Source organism: Teleopsis dalmanni, chromosome 2 (genome assembly GCF_002237135.1).
Source record: "Teleopsis dalmanni isolate 2A chromosome 2, ASM223713v2, whole genome shotgun sequence".
In the NCBI taxonomy this organism is placed as follows: domain Eukaryota; kingdom Metazoa; phylum Arthropoda; class Insecta; order Diptera; family Diopsidae; genus Teleopsis; species Teleopsis dalmanni.
The window spans coordinates 39,254,422-39,277,115 of NC_051847.1; the positions used below are offsets into that span (position 1 = coordinate 39,254,422).

A 22,694-nucleotide genomic window follows, 5' to 3' on the forward strand; every position below is an offset into this window, starting at 1 on the left:
ATAATTTTCCGGTCATATTTAAGGTCTGAAAACTAACGTGGGTTTAGACTGAAGACAGTGGCACAGAGTCCGGGCAAGTTTTGTTACCCAAGTCAAGTTCTAGATAGAACTTTTTCGCAATGATAAATTAACATATGAAATATCTTTAAGTTCATTGTGTAAGAATTATTAAGAGAAACGGCAATAAAGCCACTATAACTACTGAACTTAATGTCAAGGTGTAATAAAATTCTAAATGTAGTTGTTAAAAACATTATCTCTATGTCAACCTTTTGATTTTTCAGCTAATGAAATATAACATCATAGAATTACATTGTGACCGAAAAGTTTCCGGAAAATTTTAAATAAAACGCAAAATTCTTAATCTTCATCAATATTTATTTTATCTCCTTCAAAATATGCTCCATTAGAAGCGATACACAAATGCCAAAGTTTCTTCCAATCATCAAAACATTTTTTATAGGCGCTTTCCGGTATGGCTTTGAGTTCCCTCTGCGAATTCTGTTTTACGTCTTCTATGGATTCAAAACGCGTTCCTCTGAGTGGTAATTTGAGGTTGGGAAACAGGAAAAAGTCACACGGTGCAAGATCAGGTGAATACGGTGGCTGTTCGATGGTATTTATTGAATGTTTGGCCTTAAAATCGTTGATAATGTTGAACAAATTGAGGTGAATCGGAACAAGCCGGGCGTTGACACGTCGCATACACAAATTGTCCACCAAAATCAAACGAGCCATCTCACGACCGATGCCTAGCTCTCGTGCTATCTCTCTAACACTCACATGAGGATTTTTGAACACGATTTCCTTTGCCTTTTCAATGTTTTCGTCGGTGGTAGAGGTCGAAGGTCGTCCAGAACGCGGCATGTCTTCGACGGTCGTACGACAGTCCTGAAAGGCTTTGTACCACTCATAAACTTGAGTTTTCGATAAAACTGATTCCCCATAAGCCTTTTGTAGCATTCGCAACGATTCTGCACACGAAATTTCGTTCGAAAAACAAAATTTGATGCAAACTCTTTGTTCAATATTTTTTTCCATTGTTTTTTTCGCAACGCACTACTGAGGTGAACTGGTTTCAACAGCTGCCGTAAACGAACTGTCTGACAGATCGCGCTCATTTTTGGCATAGTAAATTAAGACAGTGCTGCCAAACTACATAAACTTAAAATATCGAAAAATATACAGCGCGCGAATTTTAAATGAGAATTTCCGAAAGCTTTTCGGTCACAATGTATAATTCCTTACCTAATGGAATTCAGTACCTTGATACTCAAGTAACATAATGTATAAATAAAATAAATATATTTTATGATTTATGTTTCCTATTCCCATTTAATTATTATCTGATAAGTTTTTAATATACTTCTGTTCTAAAAACTCAATTAGGGTTATAGTAATCCAGACAACAAATAAAAATTGTGTATTATAAAAATCAAAATAAAAAGTATTCTCTTGACGCTGATAATCAAAACAATATCTCTACACCACTGCAATCCTTTTTTCGTTTCATGAGCCCAAACAAATGCTGCTCAAAGCCCAACAATATGCATGGCAAGAATACAATTTGGTAAACAGTCGTCTTATATGCCATTAAATCAAACTGCTGCACTCTATGTTACCGCTTACGATCGAGGCGTGCAGATTGTGCCCTGAAAAAGCATTTAGACAACGTTCAAAACAAAGAAGATACCGTGGTGTGCATTTTGCGTACGATTGTCAACGCTTCCACGTCGTGACATTGATGCGGAGTGTTCCTGACACACACATCCACACTTTACGTAAACAAAAGACAATTTCGCAACGAGATACGTACACTTCGCATCTTATCAAAACGCGCAATCAAGTATCTCTGCACTTCCAATCAAGAAAATTGTCATACCCTGACTGACTTATTGCAAGTACATAAATACACAACCGAGTTGAGGCAAATGCTGCATGTCATCCATGCAGCATTCTGTGTGCAGAATAAACCAACCAAAATGATGTAATCAGGGGCAAATTATCAGTAAAAAAAAAAAAAAGAAATTAAAATTTTGCCTTCATTTTTTGGCAAAGTAGGCAAAATCCAAAATCACCAGAAAGAAGCTGTACCAGAAAGGAGCGTACAATGCCACGCGTGTATCTTATAGGTTGCTTTCATTTCGTTTCGCTCGCAGTTGCAGGCAAACGGTTTTAAGGATATTTTTTGTATGTGCGTTGTCATCTCTCTTTTTAATTATTTTTATTTCGTTTCTATTTTTCACAATTTTCAGCCTCTTCTTCCCGAATATTTGTGTTTGTATCTCAGCTGCTGCAATAGTTGCTCAACGGCTCTACTAAGCCCGCATATTGATTTCGTTGCACATATCCCAGGGACATATTCCCGATATTTTTTTCCCGTATTTGTACTGCTGTACTGTTGCTTTGGATTTTTTTAGAAGGCGTCTTTGATGTCTCACATGTAAATTGTCCTTTTTTTGGGTGCGTATCTTTTTTAATTTTTTACTTTTTATTCGTTTTTTATGTTTTCGAATTTGAGTGACAAGCGGTGCGTCTGTAGTTGATATGTTGCGTGATTTCATTTCTGCAGAACAAAAGTTGAAATCTACAAAATGAAAATAGAAAAAATATTAATTTATTTTTTTTCCTTCTATTTTTTTGTGACAGCAAATAGTCCTGTCCTTAAATTCGGTGAGTGAAATAGGGTAAAACATATAGCTTAACAAACCTATCATTACAAATTAAAAGCATGTGCGTTTACGTGAATGCCTTGTAGCGTGAAAATTCCTATTCTCTGATATGATGGTACATACATATATGTTCAATTGATATATGATGTTCCACTTTGGATTCAACAATATGTTCAAGAAGAACTTTTTTTTATAATATAAACGTAATTTATAATATGTTATAATAACACGAAGTAACATTTTATTTATTTATTTAATTTTTATTTTTAACAGAAAAGTAATCAATAATAATATATAGTCATTCAAAGTTCATAAAGTGTTTATAAACAGGATGATTTACAATGCCTTCGCCAGCTCGTTAGTTAGCTAAGGTGGAGGGAAAAAACGAATCCTCCTTAATTAGCTATGAAAGTCATATTGAATCCACAAATCCTCATAATAATGTTCTACCCATTCAAGCTAGAAACATCAAGCTAGAACAAACCAAACGTCAAGCTAATGTTGGAGATATCGACGAGTGCGTTAAAGAAAGAGGCCCCCAAAAACTTAAGCCTAATTGTGACCAAGCCTGAGCATATACACAACAGGCGGACTGGTGTCCTTTCTTTGAGAACTGCTAGGCCGCGTTACGGAATATACCAAAGAGTAGGCCGAGTCTAGATTCATGGTTTCCTATGATCCAGTGCCCTGCAAAGACAAATATTAACTTCGATACCTATGATTTGCTTCTGTGTAACAAGTCAGAGGTTCTACATTTGGAAAAGATTAGCCACGTAGCCCTTGACCTGATTGCTGAGGTGGTATAGACTCACTTCAAATGTTCCTAGATCAACCTCCGACTGTAGCTGATAGTAGCAGGGATTGAAATAGAGGTATCCATAAAAGAGGCGCCCAGTCATCTGCGCGCATATTTTCCACTATATAAGAATGCCCAGAAACCCAAACTGGAGTTACCTTTTATCTCCCACTTAGTGCATTAATAAATTCTTTTATTTTTTGCACTAAACTGGATGAAATATAGACCTCTGATAAAGCTTTAATAGCCAGTTAAAATATAGACTTCCTTTACGCGCAATTCCATGTTTAAAGTAAGAGAACATGTCCTAAGGATGGAGAAGATTTCTGTCTGAAATATTGAGGAAGAATCTTAGATCCATAGAAAATATTCCGGCTCCAATGCTTTTGTTTATCTTAGTCTCATCAGTATAGATCGCTAACTATCTCAGCGTTCCCCTCTTGAAAGTGTTCTAATGGCAAAGTTAAAGTATAATCGAGGACATAGGGAGTCCTCTGTGCAGTTAAAATTTGTTTTAACTAAAACACATTAATAAATTAATGCATTAATAAATTAGTATATACTATTTCCATGTAAAACTCGAATATTATTACTTTTTGAGAAATGTATCTTGCCGTCACACAATTATAATAGAAACAAAAATTGAACAAGAATATTTCTTATTAAACGGAGTTTAATTGATTATCCTATAACCTATTTTTATTCTGCCTTACTTGCACCTTAGAGAAGTCAGCAAATTATTGACAAACACAGTCACATCCAAACAATATTTATACAAAGTTGACAAAAAAGGATAATTTATGCCTTTGTTTGAATGAACTCACGTTCTTCTCTATTTTATTTTATTTTTTTCTAATAGTAAACCACCATACCTCCAGTAGGACACAAGTAAGAAATATCTGCTGTAAAAATAACCAATGCTAATAACAAATGTTAATACAGCCAGTTTGCTAGTGTCATTTGAAAAGGATAAAGGACGAAAGAGTCAATGCGCCTTCACCGGTTCCTAGACTAGAACTCATTTTTACCATCGAACATTGTGAGTAAGCGAAAGGAGCATCGGAGCTAAACTATAAGAAATGAATTGCTGTATAACCAATAATAGAGTAACCGAGTCCTTTTTTACGACACACTATCTATGTATTACGATACATGTGTGTGTGTGTGTATGTAGGCAATCGTTAGTCTCCACAGTTGTAAATGCTGGTTCTAGCCATATAATTCATTGTCAGTTGCATTGTTTTGACCTGATTTACATGTTTATAGATGTGCCATTGTAGCCGACAAGGAAACGTTTATATAAATTGTCTACACAGAAATGACACTGAACAAATGAAAACGTAGCAGCCAAGCATGGAAAATGAAACAAAGGACAACGCTAATGAGGCTAAAAGGATAACGAAAGGTGCACGACTGAACAAAAATAAAGAAAAAATTAAGAAAACAAAACTGTGTCACATTGTTTTGACACACTGCCGGAAGGAAATTAAAAGGTGGTAAAATTAGGTTTGAATAGTTAGAAAGTTTAATAAATGAATGGAAATAAATTAGGTAAAGTTTATTAGCATTTGTGCCGTTCTCGAAAGGATAATTAACTGTAAGGCTTTAAACGGTATTTAATTTTAATGTGAATATTTGAGCGAGTAAATGAAGTTTAACTTTCTATAGGTTGTTTAAATGAAGGTGGCAGGAAGCTTAAGCAAAATATGTTTAAATAATGTGATGAAAACAAGCTTTGTTATAACTTAAACCAATTTAATTAATTTCAAAAATCAATATAAAATTTATTTTCATTATATTGACTTGATGCAATAGGCATTATAATATATAAAGAACTTCAGTAGCAGTAAAAATTATGTATTTTTTTTTTCTTATAAAAAATTCGAATTTATGAAATTACTTAATAAGTATAAATATATATTATATATATTATTTCTATACAGCATTAGGAGCTTATGGAGTCTACAAAAGTTTTCCACTGGCTTCTATTTTGTGTTATTGGTATCAACTCATTAAAAGATTTGCCCGTCTCCTACTGAACTGTCCATCTCCAGATCATTGCTGGTCTGCCTCTACGCCTAGTCCATAGTATAAATACTATGTATTAAATAATATGCCTTAATACGTTTTGTTATATCTGAAAAAAATTAAATGTATCACTTAAGTTATGGTCATCACTTCCCTAAAAAATAATAAAGAATAGCATTAGAAATCACTATATATCACTTAAGTAATGATGATTAGTTTCTTTACTTTAAAATAATAAGGAATAGTAATAAAAAAAAAAATAATTTTTGACAAACTTATTTCAAGTCAAACAAATTTTCAATATTAAGTTGAAATTTAGTTAAAGTTAAAGTCTAATTAAGAATCTACAAAGGTACCGCTTGCATTTGTTATTGTTTTTTCTATACAGCATTATGTTTCCATATCGTTTTTTCGATATCCTTCGCTGTTCAGACTTGAATCATCTCTATTCAAATATATATAATTAGAAAATATTTTCAAGATTGAAAAAATTTTTGAAGATTAATTCTTCTTGACTCTAAGCTTCATTTTCTCAAATAAAAATGTTTATGTCCCCAAAAAGGAAATAGTCTACAGTGACAGATTAATAATATAAGATCACTAAAGACTCAAGAGATAAAAGAAATATTAAGAGTCTATTCTTCACTCGAAAGTTAATATTCTTTACAGCACGAATAAGAACGTTAATATCCAAAAAAATGAATTATTAAAGGCGCCGGATTAAGCATATGGAATCAGAAAAGTTCTTCTTTATATCACCAAAAAATAAATAATCAAGACTAATTATATTGAATCATTGAAGAAATGTTAAGGGTTTCTACTTCACTGGAAAGTTCTCAAAAGCACGAATGTAAATTTTAATGTCCCTATTAAAAAATAATATCATCGGCAGTTGACTAAGAATCACAAAAAGGTTTCTGAAGAACGGAAAGATTTTGAGGGTCCCTACTTTTTGACTTAGACATTCATTAAAGGCATAGATAAGTACGTGTTTATACCTAAAATATCTTCAATAGCGATGGATTTAAAATGTGGGATCAAAAACAATTCTGGAAAGCGGAAAAGCTTTTAAGGTCTCTATATATATGTGTTGGTATGTTATGCAGTTTTTAATACTACCAAAAAATGGATTCCAAATACGAACTTTTAAAAAATGTATATCTATATTTGCTGAAATTTTATAAAATTTGCAAATATGCAAAAAAAAAACCTTTATGTCCAAAAAAAAAAATCATTAACAATGCGATCTGAAAAGATTGTAGATACTGAAAAAATAAGTAATTATACTTCTTATAGAGCACACGTTGAATAAAAATTATTTCTCTGTAACAAAAAAGTTTATGTATAAATATAAGAAAATAAGTTTTTCATTATATATATTTTAAATACATTTAAAATTAATTTCATCGTAGAAATATCTATAAATGTGCACAAAATTGGTTCAGAATCTATGACTTTCTGCAAATTTACAATTTTTCCACAATTTTAATTAATTAAAGAATGTTAAAGTTTCTTTTTTATATTATATTATGATATTTTATTGAAATAAAATTTCAATTGATACTGTTTTTCAAATAATTGTAAGAATTTCCCACCCATCATCATTACTCAGCTGCAGTAACCACAGCAATTAATTTTGTTACTCAACGAATTTTGAATTTTGCTTTCAGTTTTAATAAAGCAAAATTGTTCAGCCTGGTACACAAAGACGTCCTACGACGAACTGTTAAGCGGTTAACATTGTTTTACTTTCTATAGACTTTCTAATGGGTAAACGTGTGAACTCTCCAGCTGAGTTTTTAATACGAGTGCAGTTGCCAGGTAGGCGTCGGTGACTACGACAAAATAATGAACCCCGAAATGTGTGTGCCCACATCCTTTCAGTGTAAAAAAGTCAGAATAAAAGTCTATTGTTGGTATTACAAAAATCGGAAAATATGTACAAACACCAAGCCTGACCTGACCCTACACAATAAAAATTGACGTGTGGCTTTTGTTGGTTTAAAATGCATTTCTGGGTTGTTCGAATTTATACTGAAAAATGAGTGTCAAAGTGTTGCAATTACGTAGCACATTTCTTTGTTGCAGCAAACATTTTTCAAATGGGATTTTTATTTTATTTTATATAGAGAGAAAAAAAAATTAATTGTTGTTTTTAATATTTTAAATTTTTAATAATTTAACTCCTTTGTGTTTCAAAAGAATTCTTTGGAAAGGTGTCAGAATTTGACAACAATAGTGGAGTGTAACAATTAAAGTATAGAGAATCGAACCCTTTCATTGTTGTGAGTTTTACTAAAGACTCTCAAAGGTCAAATGGGAAAAATGAGATAGAAATCTTAAAAATTGTTGAAAGACAGCACAAGACTAATATCTTAATTTCTGGTATAGATTTCATCAACTTTAAAATCAATTATTAATTTTTTTTATTGGAGTTGAATAATTCCATATATCAAGTGAAAGTGAAACTGCATGACTTTTGGAATTGAAAACTAATTGTTAATTTAATCATTAGTTGAGAAAAGGTATTCATTATCAATAATAAGTTTTTTATCTATGTATTCTTATAACAAATTTGACAGCCTTCAATTCATGATATTTGCAGTCCAAAATTTATATACGGACATTTGAACCTATATAGTTGCTTCCTAAGACCACTGATGCTGGATATTTATGGCAGTATCTAAAATAGTTGTATGGGCTGCCTAAGAATTGAAACCTATTGTGAATAGAATAGATTATTTATATTTTATAATACTAATCTAAATAAAAAGACAACTTCATCTCTAGAAGTAATAGATACAATAAGTCTATGCCATGTATGAGAATTTTCTTCAACTTCATCCCTAGAAGTAATAGATACAATAAGTCTATGCCATGTATGAGAATTTTCTTGAACTTCATCTCTATAAGTAATAGATACAATAAGTCTATGCCATGTATGAGAATTTTCTTCAACTTCATCTCAAGAAGTAATAGATACAATAAGCCTATGCCAAGTATGAGAATTTTTTCAGTCTCTGTTGTATGTAAAAATGTTGGACTTGTTTCCAAGCAAACAAAATTGTTTGATATTGTAGCCTCTCACACAAAGAAACGTCAACGTATAACAATTGGACTGTATGTTCTATGTTCTTATTTATTTATTAATATACTATAATATTTAATTATATATAGTTCTAATTGCGAATAGCGGTAGATTATGCCATCACATAGATTATAGTTTTGCAGAGCTAAGTATATACCTTTTTGTTTTGGTACTTTTTTCCGTGACTAGCCTTCACTGTGTCCGTGTATTGTCATTAGGCAATACACCGGGGGCATGTGTCGATAACCATGTAAGTAATTATGGAGCCATGACAGTGACAAAGCTTTAGTTAGCAGATAAATGGAGGTTTATACACAAAACTAGACAAATCCTGTCTATAAAAAAGATATATTATGTTTTATGTTAATTTTGAAGATTTTATGCTTTAAAATAACACTTTTGAAACACAAATTCTAGGTAATATTAATAGTATCCGACGTTTCTTGCCTCTAAATAATGTTGGTACCCATATAGCTGACAACACTAAACCCATTATGTCCAACGAACATTATCAAATGGTGAAAGGTGATATTTAGGTTTGTACTAAGAGTTCAGTTTTCTGACTCTTGTAGACCAAAAGTTATATACGAATAATTAAATTTAATTAACATTTTTGTAAAAATTAATATAATATTTATAATAGTTAGCACATCTTATTGACTTTCCAGCTATATCATTTCGCTGTAATTTAAAAAAACCCTCGTTTAAATAGACGACGAACTGCCAGAACGGCTCTGATATGTATAAATTTGTTTTCTAATTAATATAATTAAAATAAAATTAGTATAATAAACTAATTGTGAATTAAATATTACATCATTTCAGCCACATTTTTTGTACAATTTATGTGGCGGATATAAAAAAAGTATAAAATAACAAAAATTAGTTATTTAATTGAATTGAAATTTGTTAAATAAAAATAAAAAGTTTCAAATTTATTAATTTAACTTAATAAAAAGTATTATCAACACTAATTTTCACAAAAGTCATTGCAAGTCTCTATTTTCATAAACTCTAAACCGATTTTTTAAAACAGTTAACCAAACAAATTTTTTAAAATTATTAATAATAAACAATTAAATATAACAAATAGACAATTTTTTTAATTGCAAATAATTTCCAAAACTGGACAAATTGACATTAAATTTACTATAAAAGGTGGACTTAGAACCAGTCAAAATCAAAGTATCTTCAAACGAACAGACGAAAATGGTCGCGAGTATGAAAGTCAAATTATTCTATACTGCCATTGTGGTTTTGATAGCTTCAGTTATAGTAAGTATCAATTAATTTAATACTTCAGCTTATATCCTAAACTAAATATCTACATAAAAAATAAATAGAGTGATGATAATCTGGACAAGATCTATAAAGAATGTTATACCGAATCCAGTGTTACAAAAGATCAAATGACAGCCTTCGTCAATAGTGGCATGAAGGAGCAACTCGCAACAAATGAAGTTAAGTGCTTCATCAAATGTGTTATGGAAAAACATGGAGCTTTCAAAAATGGACAATTTATTGCTCAGGAATATGCAGCCTTGTTAAAATCAGTACCAACATATAAAGATCGTGCAGTAGATATTGATAAGGCTATTAAGGAATGTAATAATCTGAAGGGAGCTAATGATTGTGACACTGCTCACAAAATTGCAACTTGTATTACTGAACATGGTTTCACTGAATAAGAGTTTCCTAGAAAAAATATTAATATAATATATTATATGTATAATATTGCATTCATATATTTTGGAGTACATGCAGACGAGTATTTGTTATTCCAGTGTATATTACCAAATAAATGCACATATGTATTTATATCAAAAGAATTTTTTTTTTCCAATTTGCATGAATTTAATAAAAAAATCCTGCTGATGTGAGCCAGCAGTTGATAGCATTACTACATACTCCTATCTTAAACAAAATCTGTTTACTTTGGAGCACATAGTAGGTGCTCTAAAATCTACCACGAAGTTGCAAGGCGTCCAGATATTCAGTTAAAAATCGAGAAATTGATATATTTCATATGCTTGTATTCCATTCCATAAATTTCAGTGATGATTTCAACTGATCTTTAATGAGTTCATAGACAGTTTAAATAGTATCTTCGATGATTATGGACTTGTATTGACCTACACATCACTGTAAACATTACGCATCCTAGTTTGATGTTCATTTTTGTATCGAATAATAATAGACGAATACAGTCGCGATCAGCCAACTAAAACCACGTCTTAAATGGAGAAAATATCCAGAGCAAGATTGATAATTCATTCCAATAATTAACGGAGATAGATGTAAGCAAAAGGCTTAATACCTAGTGGACTAGGTTTATCTTAGCCAGAAGGTATAAGCGTGGTGGGAAGGGGGCGGGGTTATTGACGAGCGCAGAGATGAACTAGTGATAGACTCTGAGGCCGGGATCACGAGAGCCGCGGTTGTACAGTGGGACGATGCGGTTATCTGAACCCCACTCATCGAGGTGTAGAGTGAAATATTGCGTGGGTTTAAATGGCATGACTTGGACGAGGTTGGCAGAGAGAATGCGGGGGGTAAAGGCAAAATTTGTACTAAAAAATTGCAGAATTTTAGCCTTATCTAAACAAAATGAGAATTATAACTGAACTGAATCCTTCAGAATCACAAATATTATTAGTTTTACATGTTTTAATATTTTTCCTCCGTGTTATCACAAAGGGCTATTATTTGTGCTTAAGTGAGCTGTGTTACCACTGCAATCTGATCTAACTTAAGTTATATTTAGAATTATTCTTCAAATTTTCGCAATCTAAACTATGAATACAGGCCATAGGAGATCGCAAAGAGACATTTAATAATGAAATAATATTATTGGGCTGGGAACACATTTGGGGTGTGAATATTGAAATTACACCCGATATGCATATATCTTTTTGTAGATAACAATATTTTCATTATATAAAAGAATCATTAATAACACGTACTGCAAACTGCACTAACTTACCCAATATTTAAAGTTTCCGATATAAATATGAATTAAAGTACAAAATATTATTAAATAACGTAATTTCACCTACCATATAATGTATATTATTTGATATAATCAAAGAGTGATACATTATTATAAAGAATTAAAAAATAAATCTATTTTACTGATACTTAGGTAGTAATTAAATCGAAAATTTAGAAATGTCATTGGTTGCAAAACTCATGTGTCTAAATATATTTTTGTTTAATTATTGTTATATTTATAAAAACATGAATTACATTTAATTAGTTACCTAATCAAACAAATGATACTCATCTGTACATACCCGAATAATTGATGTGCAATAAATTAACTCAATAATGAACTGAAATTATAGTATGTACGTTATAGAATATTTCAGATAATTTGAAATAATTATATACATGTAATCATTATTTTTAAAACTCTCGCCAATCTATATAAACCATTGATTCTTAAATAAACAATATTATTTCAAACGTGCCGACAAAGCAAAATGTTCAGATACTTAGCAGTCTGTGGAGTTCTTCTTTTGGTGGCACAACTCAGTTTGGTAAGTTTAAGGATATAAACTATGTAAATAATTTAATAATATTTATTTGTGAAAAATTATTTCAGTGCCATCCCACTGAGGAAATGAAAAAATTATTCGACACTTGTCAGGCTGAGTCCAATGTTAATATAGAAACATTAAAGGCTTTCCTGAAAGGTGGTATGAAAACTGAAGAAGCCACACCAGAAATTAAATGCTTCACAAAATGTTTAATGGAGAAACAAGGACAATTTAAAAACGGTGTCTTAAATGAAGAAGCGACTCGCAAGGCTCTGCTTGAACATCCTGAATTGAAAAACAAGGAAGCTGAAGTGAATAAGTTTATGAGTGAATGCAAGGGATTGAAAGGCAGTAATGAATGTGACACTGCTTTCCAAATTGGTCAATGTATGTTTAAAAAGGGAATGGATCTGTGAATACAAGTGAACTAGCGATAAAAAAATACTAAATTTTTTTGATATGACTATTGCAATATAATTTCTTTAATATAGAAAAACATAATATTTTATAACATTAGTGTTTTTATAAGATTTTTCAACACTATGTGTCGTTAGATGAAGTGAACAACGTCGAATTAATACCAAAATACTTACGAAACCTTTTTAGTTTCACATTCCTCGAGTTTAGACTTTTCACAACCAGTCGGATGCATTGATAGATGTAAATATTTGGATGATTTCTATGTTGAAAATGTCGTAAAATGAGTTGAAATAAGTAGTACCCATTTATATAAGCTAGATCTGGTTGGGATTAAGCAGTTATACAAAAGATATGTCGGCGTCCCTTCCTTGAGTTCTGAACTAGACAATTTAGATGACTTATGATAGGATCGGTTTTTCATACTGTGCTCAATCAAAAATTACAAAAAAAAAAATATTGGGTGTTTCTTTAATTGTTGCGAGTACCCAACACCAACAGCAACATACGTAGTGATGACTTGTGATAACACCGGTTTTCCATACTGTGCTCAAGCAACATTTCCAAAAAAAAGAAAGTCAGATGCTTCGTTAATTAGTGGGGTTCCAGAAAAATGATTTTTTCAACCGATTTCACATCATTCAGAACTACTTGAATATTCCAGATATTAGGTAAAGGAAAAATATTTTAGAAGTAAACTTTTGTTTCTATATTATCACATAGAAGTAACAATTGATCTATTTTTACTGTTCGCAAGTTAACTTTGTAGTGTCTAATGTCAAACTACAATAACTTATTTCTGAATTTACAGGTTAACCTTAATAATCTTTTAAGAATTCATTATATATTATTTATGTGATTTCTACTTTTCCTAGCTTTCAAAACATTAGTTACAATATCAAAATCTCATCAATTTATTCATGTTTTAACTAAATACGAGTAGTTTTCAACTATCTTATTTCCTGGTTTAAAATTACTCCAATATTGGAAGAAATTTATACCAGCTAATATATATGGTATATCGCCCACATCGGCAATCTTTAGCAGTAATTTCAATGGAATGTGCCATTGAATATAAACCATGTAAAATGTGAATCCAAGATAAACCAAAACCAAACTTTTCATGCAAGAGAGAAATTCCATTCAAATCATATATCATATTTCAAATATTAAGGTCAGAAATGCTAATAATAGCTTTCAAATTATGGAGTTGGATATCTGTTTGCAATAGAGGATGTTTGCATATCAAAACCCAATATAAAGAGATGTTAGTTAAAAAACTGTCTCTATGGCAATTGCTTAGTTCCCTTTCACCTGCAATGTTGAGTATGTTGATCTCTGATCTTTGTTTCATCAAGTTTTTGCAATAATCTGCTTAGGTTTTAGCTACCATTTGACAGCTTTATCTGCCGAAATGAGCTCAATGTTGATTTTATTTGCACAAAAGAATTTAATTTGGAACTTTTCCTTCAAATTTTCCTAAATAACCTGACAGGTCAAATTTGTAACCCTTTTGATGTTGTTGGTTATTGTTGTTTTCATCTTTGGGTTTTTGATCCAGATACTAAATGAGTGTACACTGCTCAAATGAAATATAGAAAAATAAAATTAAGTAAGAACTATTTAAATTACGAATGCTTGTAAAAGTTTTGTCTTCAAGAAATGGTATGAGAAGCTTTCCATACGTTCAGAGAAGATTATCAATCATAGATATGTAAGATTTCGTCCAAGGTTACGCAGCTTTTCTGAAACAAATGACAGTACTTTAAAAATACAATTAAAAATAAAATAGTTTTCGGAAATCCTTACCTCTGTAGTAGTATTGATTTTTCCTCATCCATTTTTGACAAAGAAAAGGAGTTTCGAAAAATTCGCTAAAAAAGTGGATTTAAATTATATATCTTTTAATAACAGTTGCCGAAAGATATCTGAATTTTAGGTAGTGTATGCTTGACGAGTTTTAATTACTTTGAGATTTGATAAATTATTTTATCTTGACTCTATTAGGAAAACAATATTTCAGTATTTTGTACTGAAAACATATAAAAGAATTAGAGCATTCGCTTTTACAAAACATTTTCAAAAGTTCTCTACCAAAAACTGCTTGAAGATTATCTACTTTTAGGCGCAAAAACTTAAAATGTGTTTCTCAAATTTTTTATTCTACTTTGAATATACGTATGAGTTAGTTATTTTTGTTAGTCTATCACTAAAACTAATTTTGATTTTATTTAGTTTATATATATAAATATTAGCCATTAGCACAATGAATTATTATTATGTTAAAAAGGTTATTGCACAGAAACTCCCTGGCACTTAACTATAGCTGTCTAAATTACCTTTTAAGTTGTGTATATAACTTTTATAAGAGAAGTTACTTGAACCTTTTAATCCATTAGCGGACTACGAAAATTCATCGGCCGATTTACCGAAATCCAATAGAGTATTCCATGTGATGTATAATTCCTCTGCGATGTACTTAAACTTGATTTATATTTAATATTAATAACATTAAGTTCACAGCTCTAGAAAAGTTCTCGTTTACTGTTAACTGTTTACTCTAATAAATCAACTTAATAAATCAACGGTTATATGATGTTAACAACAAAAAAGAGTATTCACGTTCTATTAATTTACTACAATATTTCCACGTGCTGTTAATATTATATATAAAAATATTTTCATAAGAGAAATATTTTTGAATAAATTTTTAAATAAATTTCAACAAGTCATGACATCTGCGAAGTGTTATTTATTGAATAATATTAACTAAATAATAACAAATTAGTCGCTAAAATACAATTCTATTATATTTTTTTTGTGATAATTATTATGTTATTATACAATGTTTTAGGAGTTATTACAATGTAATTATTCAGAACAACAGATTATCCAGAATGGGAAAAATTTTATAATAAAATTTTTGCCAAATTATCGAAATTGTGTGCATTCAATGAAAATTAAATAATAGAAAATAATATATTCGTATATAAAAAACCACAATTTTTATGCAAATTAATTGAACTAAATTATTGTGAAATACTAATTTGTCACCAAACAGTACATTAGTCGAGCACAAAAAAAATAAATGATAATTATTAGACTACAACAAATTACTAGTACAATTTGTATATATAAATTAAAGTAGCATTTTGGATGAGATTTTTTTTTATTGATAAAACTTTTATAAAATATTAAACACTTCCTACTATAAAAGTTAATCTTCCATGTAGCCTCACTTCAGTTGGATTACAGATTTACAAGTTAACACAATGCAAGTTGTCGCAATATTTGCTTTACTTACCACCCTCGTCACGTTGACGATGGTATGTGCAATTCTACTATTAAAAATTAAATAGGAAAATTTTTTAATTAAATATAAAATGTTTATTATCTAAAATATAATTAAAAATTTTGATTAAATCTTACACAGTGCGATAACCCTGATTTCAAAGCAAACATCATGAAATGCATGGAGGAGACCAAAATTTCTAGAGATGAACTTAAAGCTTTCTACGCGAATGGCTCCAAATCAGCAGATGCCAAAGATAATATTAAATGCTACATGAAATGTATGATGGAGAAAATGGGTCATCTGAAGAATGGTGTATTCGATGATGCTTCTGCTGCTCGCTCACTCAAAAACTGGCCACAACTTAAGGATCATCAAGCGGAAGTCGATGAGGCTATTCAAGATTGTAAAAAGGAGAAGGGTGCGAATGATTGTGAAACTGCTTTTAAAATTACTATGTGTTTAAAGGAGCATAAAGCTGCATTGCAGTCATAATTATGATTAAGTAAATTTTAACTGGGAGCTAGTGAATTACCTTTTTATCTAGTATCAAAAATGAACCAACTAAAATTTAGTTGGAAAAAATCAATAATTAAAAGTGAAGTGTTTGTTATTTTATTTTAATTTCTTCTAAATTTCAAGTGATTATGAAACTTAAATTTATTTACTAATTTTAAATGTGGAGTGATGAGACACATTTTTTATACCATTTATTGTAACAATAAGATTCTAAATTAAAGTAGTTTTTCTTTTTTCTCACTAAAAGTGTATGCATTTTCCTTAGACAATTATAAATGAAAACAGTTCAAGTTTTCAATAGCCCATTTATCAAGATCTTCTGGTTCGGGGTGAGGAAAGCAAAATTTAGTATAGTCAGAATGTAGCATCAATTCCAAGTTAATTACTTCAATTTCCTCATCAATATCAACATAGGCATTGGAATCATCACAAAATTAGATGGATTTTCTAGTCTAATTTTTCATATCCAGTTCAGTATTGTATATATCAATGTTAGATTGTAGACTTCCGAACTGTATCAGATCAGTATAATAGGTATTACATTTAACCGTTTTTCTTTTCTTTTTGAATCTGCACGTCAAGCTCATAGTTTACCATCATTACGAACTGGTAGTTTCCAAAAACTTTTGAAAATCGTTTAATTCAATTTGCAATTCCTTGGTTTCTAATCCCATAGTTGATAAACTAATCTATTGCAATACTATTAGGACACCCGTCTTAGGTGAGCGCAGAAAATTGCATAGATGAAGCTGTAGATTAGAGTTTAATTCAAAAGTTTTTCATTTGTCATCGTGATGGTGAGTTTTTCTATGTTTCTCAACAGTTCACACGTCTAATACCATGTTTCCATTGGTCTCATTTAGGAAATTTCTTAAGAGCTTTCATATAAATGAACTCATTGTAAATAAATCAACTGATTAAAGGTAAAAAATATCGAAGAACTTTTAAAATAAAAATTCCCGCAAGGGAATTGGAAATATTTTTTGCATTTTTATGTAAAATGTAAACCAACAAGCAATTTCAAATATATAAATCAAGTCATGCTAATGGAAACGATGAAATTTTAATTTTATCAGCACAAGTTATTTTAGATGCAGTGGAGACATGATTTTTGTTACAGAAGTTCCGTCATTATTTAAAATATGGAACTAGTGTTGTCACTGCTCGATTTTAATAGAGTTATGGGTACACTATTTCGAAAAACAAACGTTAGACCTCAACGAGTCCATGAGACTGCTGAATGATGAAAACTGACATACGAGTATCTAATCGATTTATGTGAAAATGGTAGTTCTTTGTTGAGATAATATTATATTAGAAACATTTTAACATACCATTCATAGGTAGAAGTTCTCAGTGTTCCATTTATATGATATTTATTGTAATGAAAAAAAAAACCAAGACGTTTTCAAACTTCCGATTGCCGGTGAAATCCATAATAGTGTAAAGAATAATTAAAAATTATTTATGTCAATTAAGTTAGGTTATAGTTACTTATAGTTAATGTATAATGTTAAATTTGTAATATTAAATAACCTGTATATAGTAAAGAAGTAGTAGCACAGCGAATCATTGCATCTGCACTATTGTAGAGAATTACTTTGTTAAAATTTTAGAGAACCTTTTATCTCAAATATTTCTTGTGTTTATTAAAGAATATAAAATTGTTAAAATTTTATTAAGTAATCTATATATATATTACATTATTACATATCATATAGCTTCTGTACTATTGTAGAGAATTACTTTGGTAAAATTTTATAGAACCTTTTATCAAATATTTGTTGACTACATGATGCAATATAATATTGTTGAAATTTCTTCAAATTTATTGACTACATATTTGCATTCAGAATTCTATGAAAGTCAACAAACTTTCCAAATTCGAAATAAAGCGAAGTCAGTCATAAGCAGAATTTCACATAACAGTCACATGAAATCTTAAGCAGTTAAACTTGGCCTTCTTGGAATTGAAATGTTTCGCATTTGACAGAAGGTTGATGACAGTTTTGGTGCTTCATTTAAGCAAAGCTATAAATTTTGCAATGATCTCATTCTCAACGAACTAAGAGCATTGCAACATGTGCTGAAACTCAAACAATGAATCTATAACTCATGTAACACTTTTCAGTTTAGACGCATACATTTCATTTCATCATTCACGTGAACTCGAGCTGGGCGCAGAGATTTCACTTCAGCAAAAACTACTGCAACATTCAATTCCGTTTCAGTTTCAAACTAATTCTTAACGCTTTTGTTTTGAAGTTTTCTGCTTCTGCATTTATTGTGCAATATTCAAATTGACTTTTGCATAAGCTTTCAGTCACAAAAAAAAAGAAGGATTTATAGTATATAGTATATATGCCACTTTTGTGTGCTCCTCCTTTGTATTGTCGTCGATACAAAGGGGACCCATTGTACCAGAGTGTAACACTTGTTTAAGGAATCAAGTGCTTTGGCTTGTTGTGTAGCTTAAACCATGAATAGTCGTACTACTCAATTTTGCATTCAAAGATATTCTGTATCTCTGTATGACCTTTTCAATGCAAAGTAGCTGTTACTTTTATTTTTAATTTTTTTTTTTCGATTTTTTCTTTATTTGTGTGCTGTTAACTCCTTCAATTTTTAGTTGCTGATGATTTGCTTTCAACGACGAATTTTTTATTTCAAACTAAAACTGTCGGTGCTTCCAAATTGTTAAAAGTTGTCATGGCAAGAAGATTTCTACTTAAAACTTATTTTTTTCACCAATTTCAATTCTTTTTCTTCTTGCTGTGATTCACTTGTGCAGGTTTATATTTTGAGTTTTTAGGAATTTTAATTTTTTTCTTCTCATTTCTTGTGTCCGTTTTTCAGCTTTTCAGCTTTTCAAATTCAAATTCAAATTCTACTTCAACTTTTTGTCAATCTGCCAAAGACCAATGAACCTTTACAGCATTTTTATGTCGTTAGTGACTTTAGTACTTGTCTTGCATTTATTGTTGATTTATGTTGCATCTCCTGTTTTGTATAGTTTAGTACATTGCCACTCTTCATGTATGGCACTGCACTACACTGCACTACACTGCACTACACTGCACTACACTGCACTGCACTGCCCAACCCGGGTCTTATCGATTTCATGTGACACTTAAGGAAAATGATTTATTAGTGGAAATTGTTAGATTATTTGACATTTTCATAGAAAAAGAAAGGATTGTCATTGCTCCGCTTCCCTGCTCGTTTCTTGGCTCTTCATTGTAAATACTTCCCAACGCTCACTCGCCTGATAGTGTACGGGTATATCAAGATTTTTAACTTATTAAAATTGACAAATGATTTCTGTAGATAAAGACAAATAAAGGGAAAACCCTTTGTAATCATATTAAAGATTGCTGCAGTTATGGCTTGTGTTGTTGCAGTTGTTGTAGTTATTTTAGTTATTGGATGATGATGATGATGATGATGATAGTGATGATATGGTCTGCATGAAAAGTTACTTTTAATTAGTAAACATGGAAACAGGTTGTTTAACATTTGACTTGGTATGTGTGTGACATTAAAATTCAAGGAAATTTGTTGACTTATAGATACTATCGGTGAGTTGGCTTTCTACAGAGTTACATGAATTTATTGTCTCTAGAGGAAATAATAATTATGTGACATAAATTAACTTTGTTATAAATGCTATCAAATTTTCTAAACAGCATTTAAAACAGTCAAGCAAAGTTAAAGTGTTTAAAAATAATTTCAAGTAATATATCATTCTTTAACACTGGAATAATTTAAATCGACGATTTTCTTTAAAAGAGTCGAAAGGCAGTGAAGACTATGGAGTTAAAATAATGGTGTTAAGTTTTGTCTGCTTGCAAGTTAAAAATCGAAAGAGATTAAAAAAGTATTTGAAATATATTGCTATAGAGAGATGTTTTAAAAAAGTGATGAGTTTAACAGGACTTAAACAAAGCAAAGTACTAATTAAACCGTACTCCTACATAAACATTCTTAAATTATCAAAAGGTAATTAAGGTTGTTTCATTACAGAACTTTATAGTCTGAAATATCACCATTATAAACTACGATTATCTGCTAATTCGGAGTGTAGTTTATGCCTCAAAAATGAGGAAACTACTATGCATATTGTTGTGATTGTTCAGCTTTAACAAAGCACAGAAGAAACTTATTTCATATGGAATTTCTGTTACCAGCATATATTAAAAGCGCCTCACTAGATTTAGTTCTGAACTTTCTTCAGAAAGCCTTAAAGGACTTTGTGTAATTAAAAGTGAATTTGTTACAATAGGACACTTTTTGCCGCAGTACCGGCTTTTGGGCGATTTCACGTCAATAATTGGGAAAAAAAATGGATAAAATGTATGAAATACACGGTTAGGCGTTTGAAGTGCTGCCAACACTTCAGATAGATATACACACACGTATATCTCTCAAACTGATATTGCCAACTACATGAAATTCATACAAATAATAGCTGATTATATTACTTATAAGCTACTACAAGCTTTTGGAATTCAAACGTAATAGTGTTATTATGTTATATATGGCTGGAAAATCACAACCAGCTATTGTTCGTGAGCTCAAACACCTCAAAGTGAATAAAATGTTTGAGTATCGTACCATAAGTCGTTATAATAGTACAGACAGTGTCGCGGTGGACGAAAAAAAACAGCAACAATACCTGAAATGTTTCAGGAAGTGAAGACTCGACTCGATCAATTCGTATAAAAATCCATAAAAAAAATGACCAGACTCTCGACTTTATAAATGCTACTTGTTGGTTCTAGTTCTGCCTTCTTCTACCCATTATTACAAGGAATTGTGGATTTAAAACAGTTTTATCAGCTCATTGAGGAGGTTTCGTTTCTCCACTTCAACTAACTAACTACATATGTATATTAGATTCATACATTTTTTTTTAAAAAATTTTATATATTGACCCAAATGACTAATAAAATCTATTAAGCGGAAAAATTTATCTAATTTAAATATTTTAACATTTTATTAAAATCATTCATAAGAATTGTAAATAACAGTAGCTATGAAATTTTTGTATTTTCAGATCATTAATCTTTATAACTTTAATAAAATAGTAGCTAAGTAACAAGCTGCAGTGACAGCACCACAATGTTGACAAAATGCATATCATTACTATAAGTACACACATATATGTATCTAAACATATATACATATATATTTATATATTAATATGCAGAGACAGTGCAGTGTCTGCATATTGCAAATATCTCTGAACAAATTCACACTTTGACCTTTAATACTAAATTAAAGGTGATTTATAACAGACTACGAAGTGTAGTACCCTTAACATAGACAAGGGAGTCGGTTAGTGCTCGATAGTACCAGGCAAATGTAATGAAAATATATGTAATTAAGATTGGACAACAATTGTAGACATATGGAAAAGGGAAATTATACAAATGCATACATAATTCAGGAAATTAATGTGAAACAAAAATAGCATTAGCCACAGCTTCACAAGCATGCACTTGTTTAAAAACATAACACTTGCCAGGACAATTGAGGACTTCAGAAATGCCTATAGTGCTGACAGACTTTATATGTATTTAATGCTAATGTGTTCACTTATACTATATGCACTCCAAGGTAGACAATTAGAATGGCTGGCAATAATAATTTTGAATTTAATTACAGTAATTCGCGTTACGCCTGCATTCTTAAGATTAGTAGCACTTCAGAGTTAGTGCTGAAGTTTGGAGAACTACAATAGTAATTTTCGTATTCAATTGGTTTGTGTATGAATTTATTTACTAGAAATGGAAACTTTTTTTACCTAAAGTTACTATATCCTTTCGACAGTGTGGTCGTACAATAAATTTCATATTTGCGATGAAGCTATTTGCTGCTTGTATTGCACATTCGGACTGTAGACAATCGAACTTGTTAACAGTGATAAATGCTTTTGTGTTCATTGCTATAGACATAATTCGGAAATGACTAAACTGCATAAATTTAATATGAAATGTTGTTGAAGAGAAAATAATTTGATGCAATTTTTATTTTATACAAAAGTTTATTTAAGTTAAAAACTATAATAGTGGCTCAGATCAAAATGAAGCCCACTTAATTTTCACAACGTCTTAAATTGTTTACTCAATACCAAATTGTAATATTGGATGGGTTGAATTTAATATCTAATATGGTATCCAATATGGAATCCAATAGGGTCAGCAAATGGAGCGAAGATAATTTTCAAACCGTTAAAAAAACACTATTACATTAAAATTGCTTGTTTCAAGCGATTAACATATTGGCGACATCATCGGTCCTTATTTCTTTCGAAATGAAGAAGGAGCTGCCGTCACGGTGA

General features: G+C 30.5%; 3 protein-coding genes across 3 annotated transcripts; all 3 read left to right on the plus strand.

Moving 5' to 3' along the window:
- Positions 1 to 9,783: 9,783 nt before the first annotated feature.
- On the plus strand, positions 9,784 to 10,385 carry LOC119685093 (general odorant-binding protein 56h-like). The gene is made up of 2 exons (XM_038099292.1): positions 9,784 to 9,859; positions 9,928 to 10,385. The coding sequence occupies exons 1-2, from the start codon at positions 9,794 to 9,796 to the stop codon at positions 10,270 to 10,272; spliced, it is 411 nt and encodes a 136-aa protein (XP_037955220.1). The 5' UTR covers positions 9,784 to 9,793; the 3' UTR covers positions 10,273 to 10,385.
- A 1,659-nt stretch (positions 10,386 to 12,044) lies between these two features.
- On the plus strand, positions 12,045 to 12,613 carry LOC119682723 (general odorant-binding protein 56h-like). Its single transcript, XM_038096217.1, has 2 exons — positions 12,045 to 12,123; positions 12,189 to 12,613. The coding sequence occupies exons 1-2, from the start codon at positions 12,067 to 12,069 to the stop codon at positions 12,537 to 12,539; spliced, it is 408 nt and encodes a 135-aa protein (XP_037952145.1). The 5' UTR covers positions 12,045 to 12,066; the 3' UTR covers positions 12,540 to 12,613.
- A 3,160-nt stretch (positions 12,614 to 15,773) lies between these two features.
- On the plus strand, positions 15,774 to 16,453 carry LOC119683003 (general odorant-binding protein 56h-like). The gene is made up of 2 exons (XM_038096596.1): positions 15,774 to 15,866; positions 15,974 to 16,453. Exons 1-2 carry the CDS (start codon positions 15,813 to 15,815, stop codon positions 16,325 to 16,327), a joined length of 408 nt encoding a protein of 135 aa, XP_037952524.1. The 5' UTR covers positions 15,774 to 15,812; the 3' UTR covers positions 16,328 to 16,453.
- The last annotated feature ends 6,241 nt before the right edge of the window (positions 16,454 to 22,694 follow it).

Coding starts and splice junctions, on each gene's coding strand:
- LOC119685093 (XM_038099292.1), top strand. CDS start 9,794: ATGGTCGCGAGTATGAAAGTCAAATTATTCTATACTGCCATTGTGGTT. Junction 9,860..9,927: donor TTTTGATAGCTTCAGTTATA/GTAAGTATCAAT, acceptor AAAAATAAATAG/AGTGATGATAATCTGGACAA.
- LOC119682723 (XM_038096217.1), top strand. CDS start 12,067: ATGTTCAGATACTTAGCAGTCTGTGGAGTTCTTCTTTTGGTGGCACAA. Junction 12,124..12,188: donor TGGTGGCACAACTCAGTTTG/GTAAGTTTAAGG, acceptor AAATTATTTCAG/TGCCATCCCACTGAGGAAAT.
- LOC119683003 (XM_038096596.1), top strand. CDS start 15,813: ATGCAAGTTGTCGCAATATTTGCTTTACTTACCACCCTCGTCACGTTG. Junction 15,867..15,973: donor CCCTCGTCACGTTGACGATG/GTATGTGCAATT, acceptor AATCTTACACAG/TGCGATAACCCTGATTTCAA.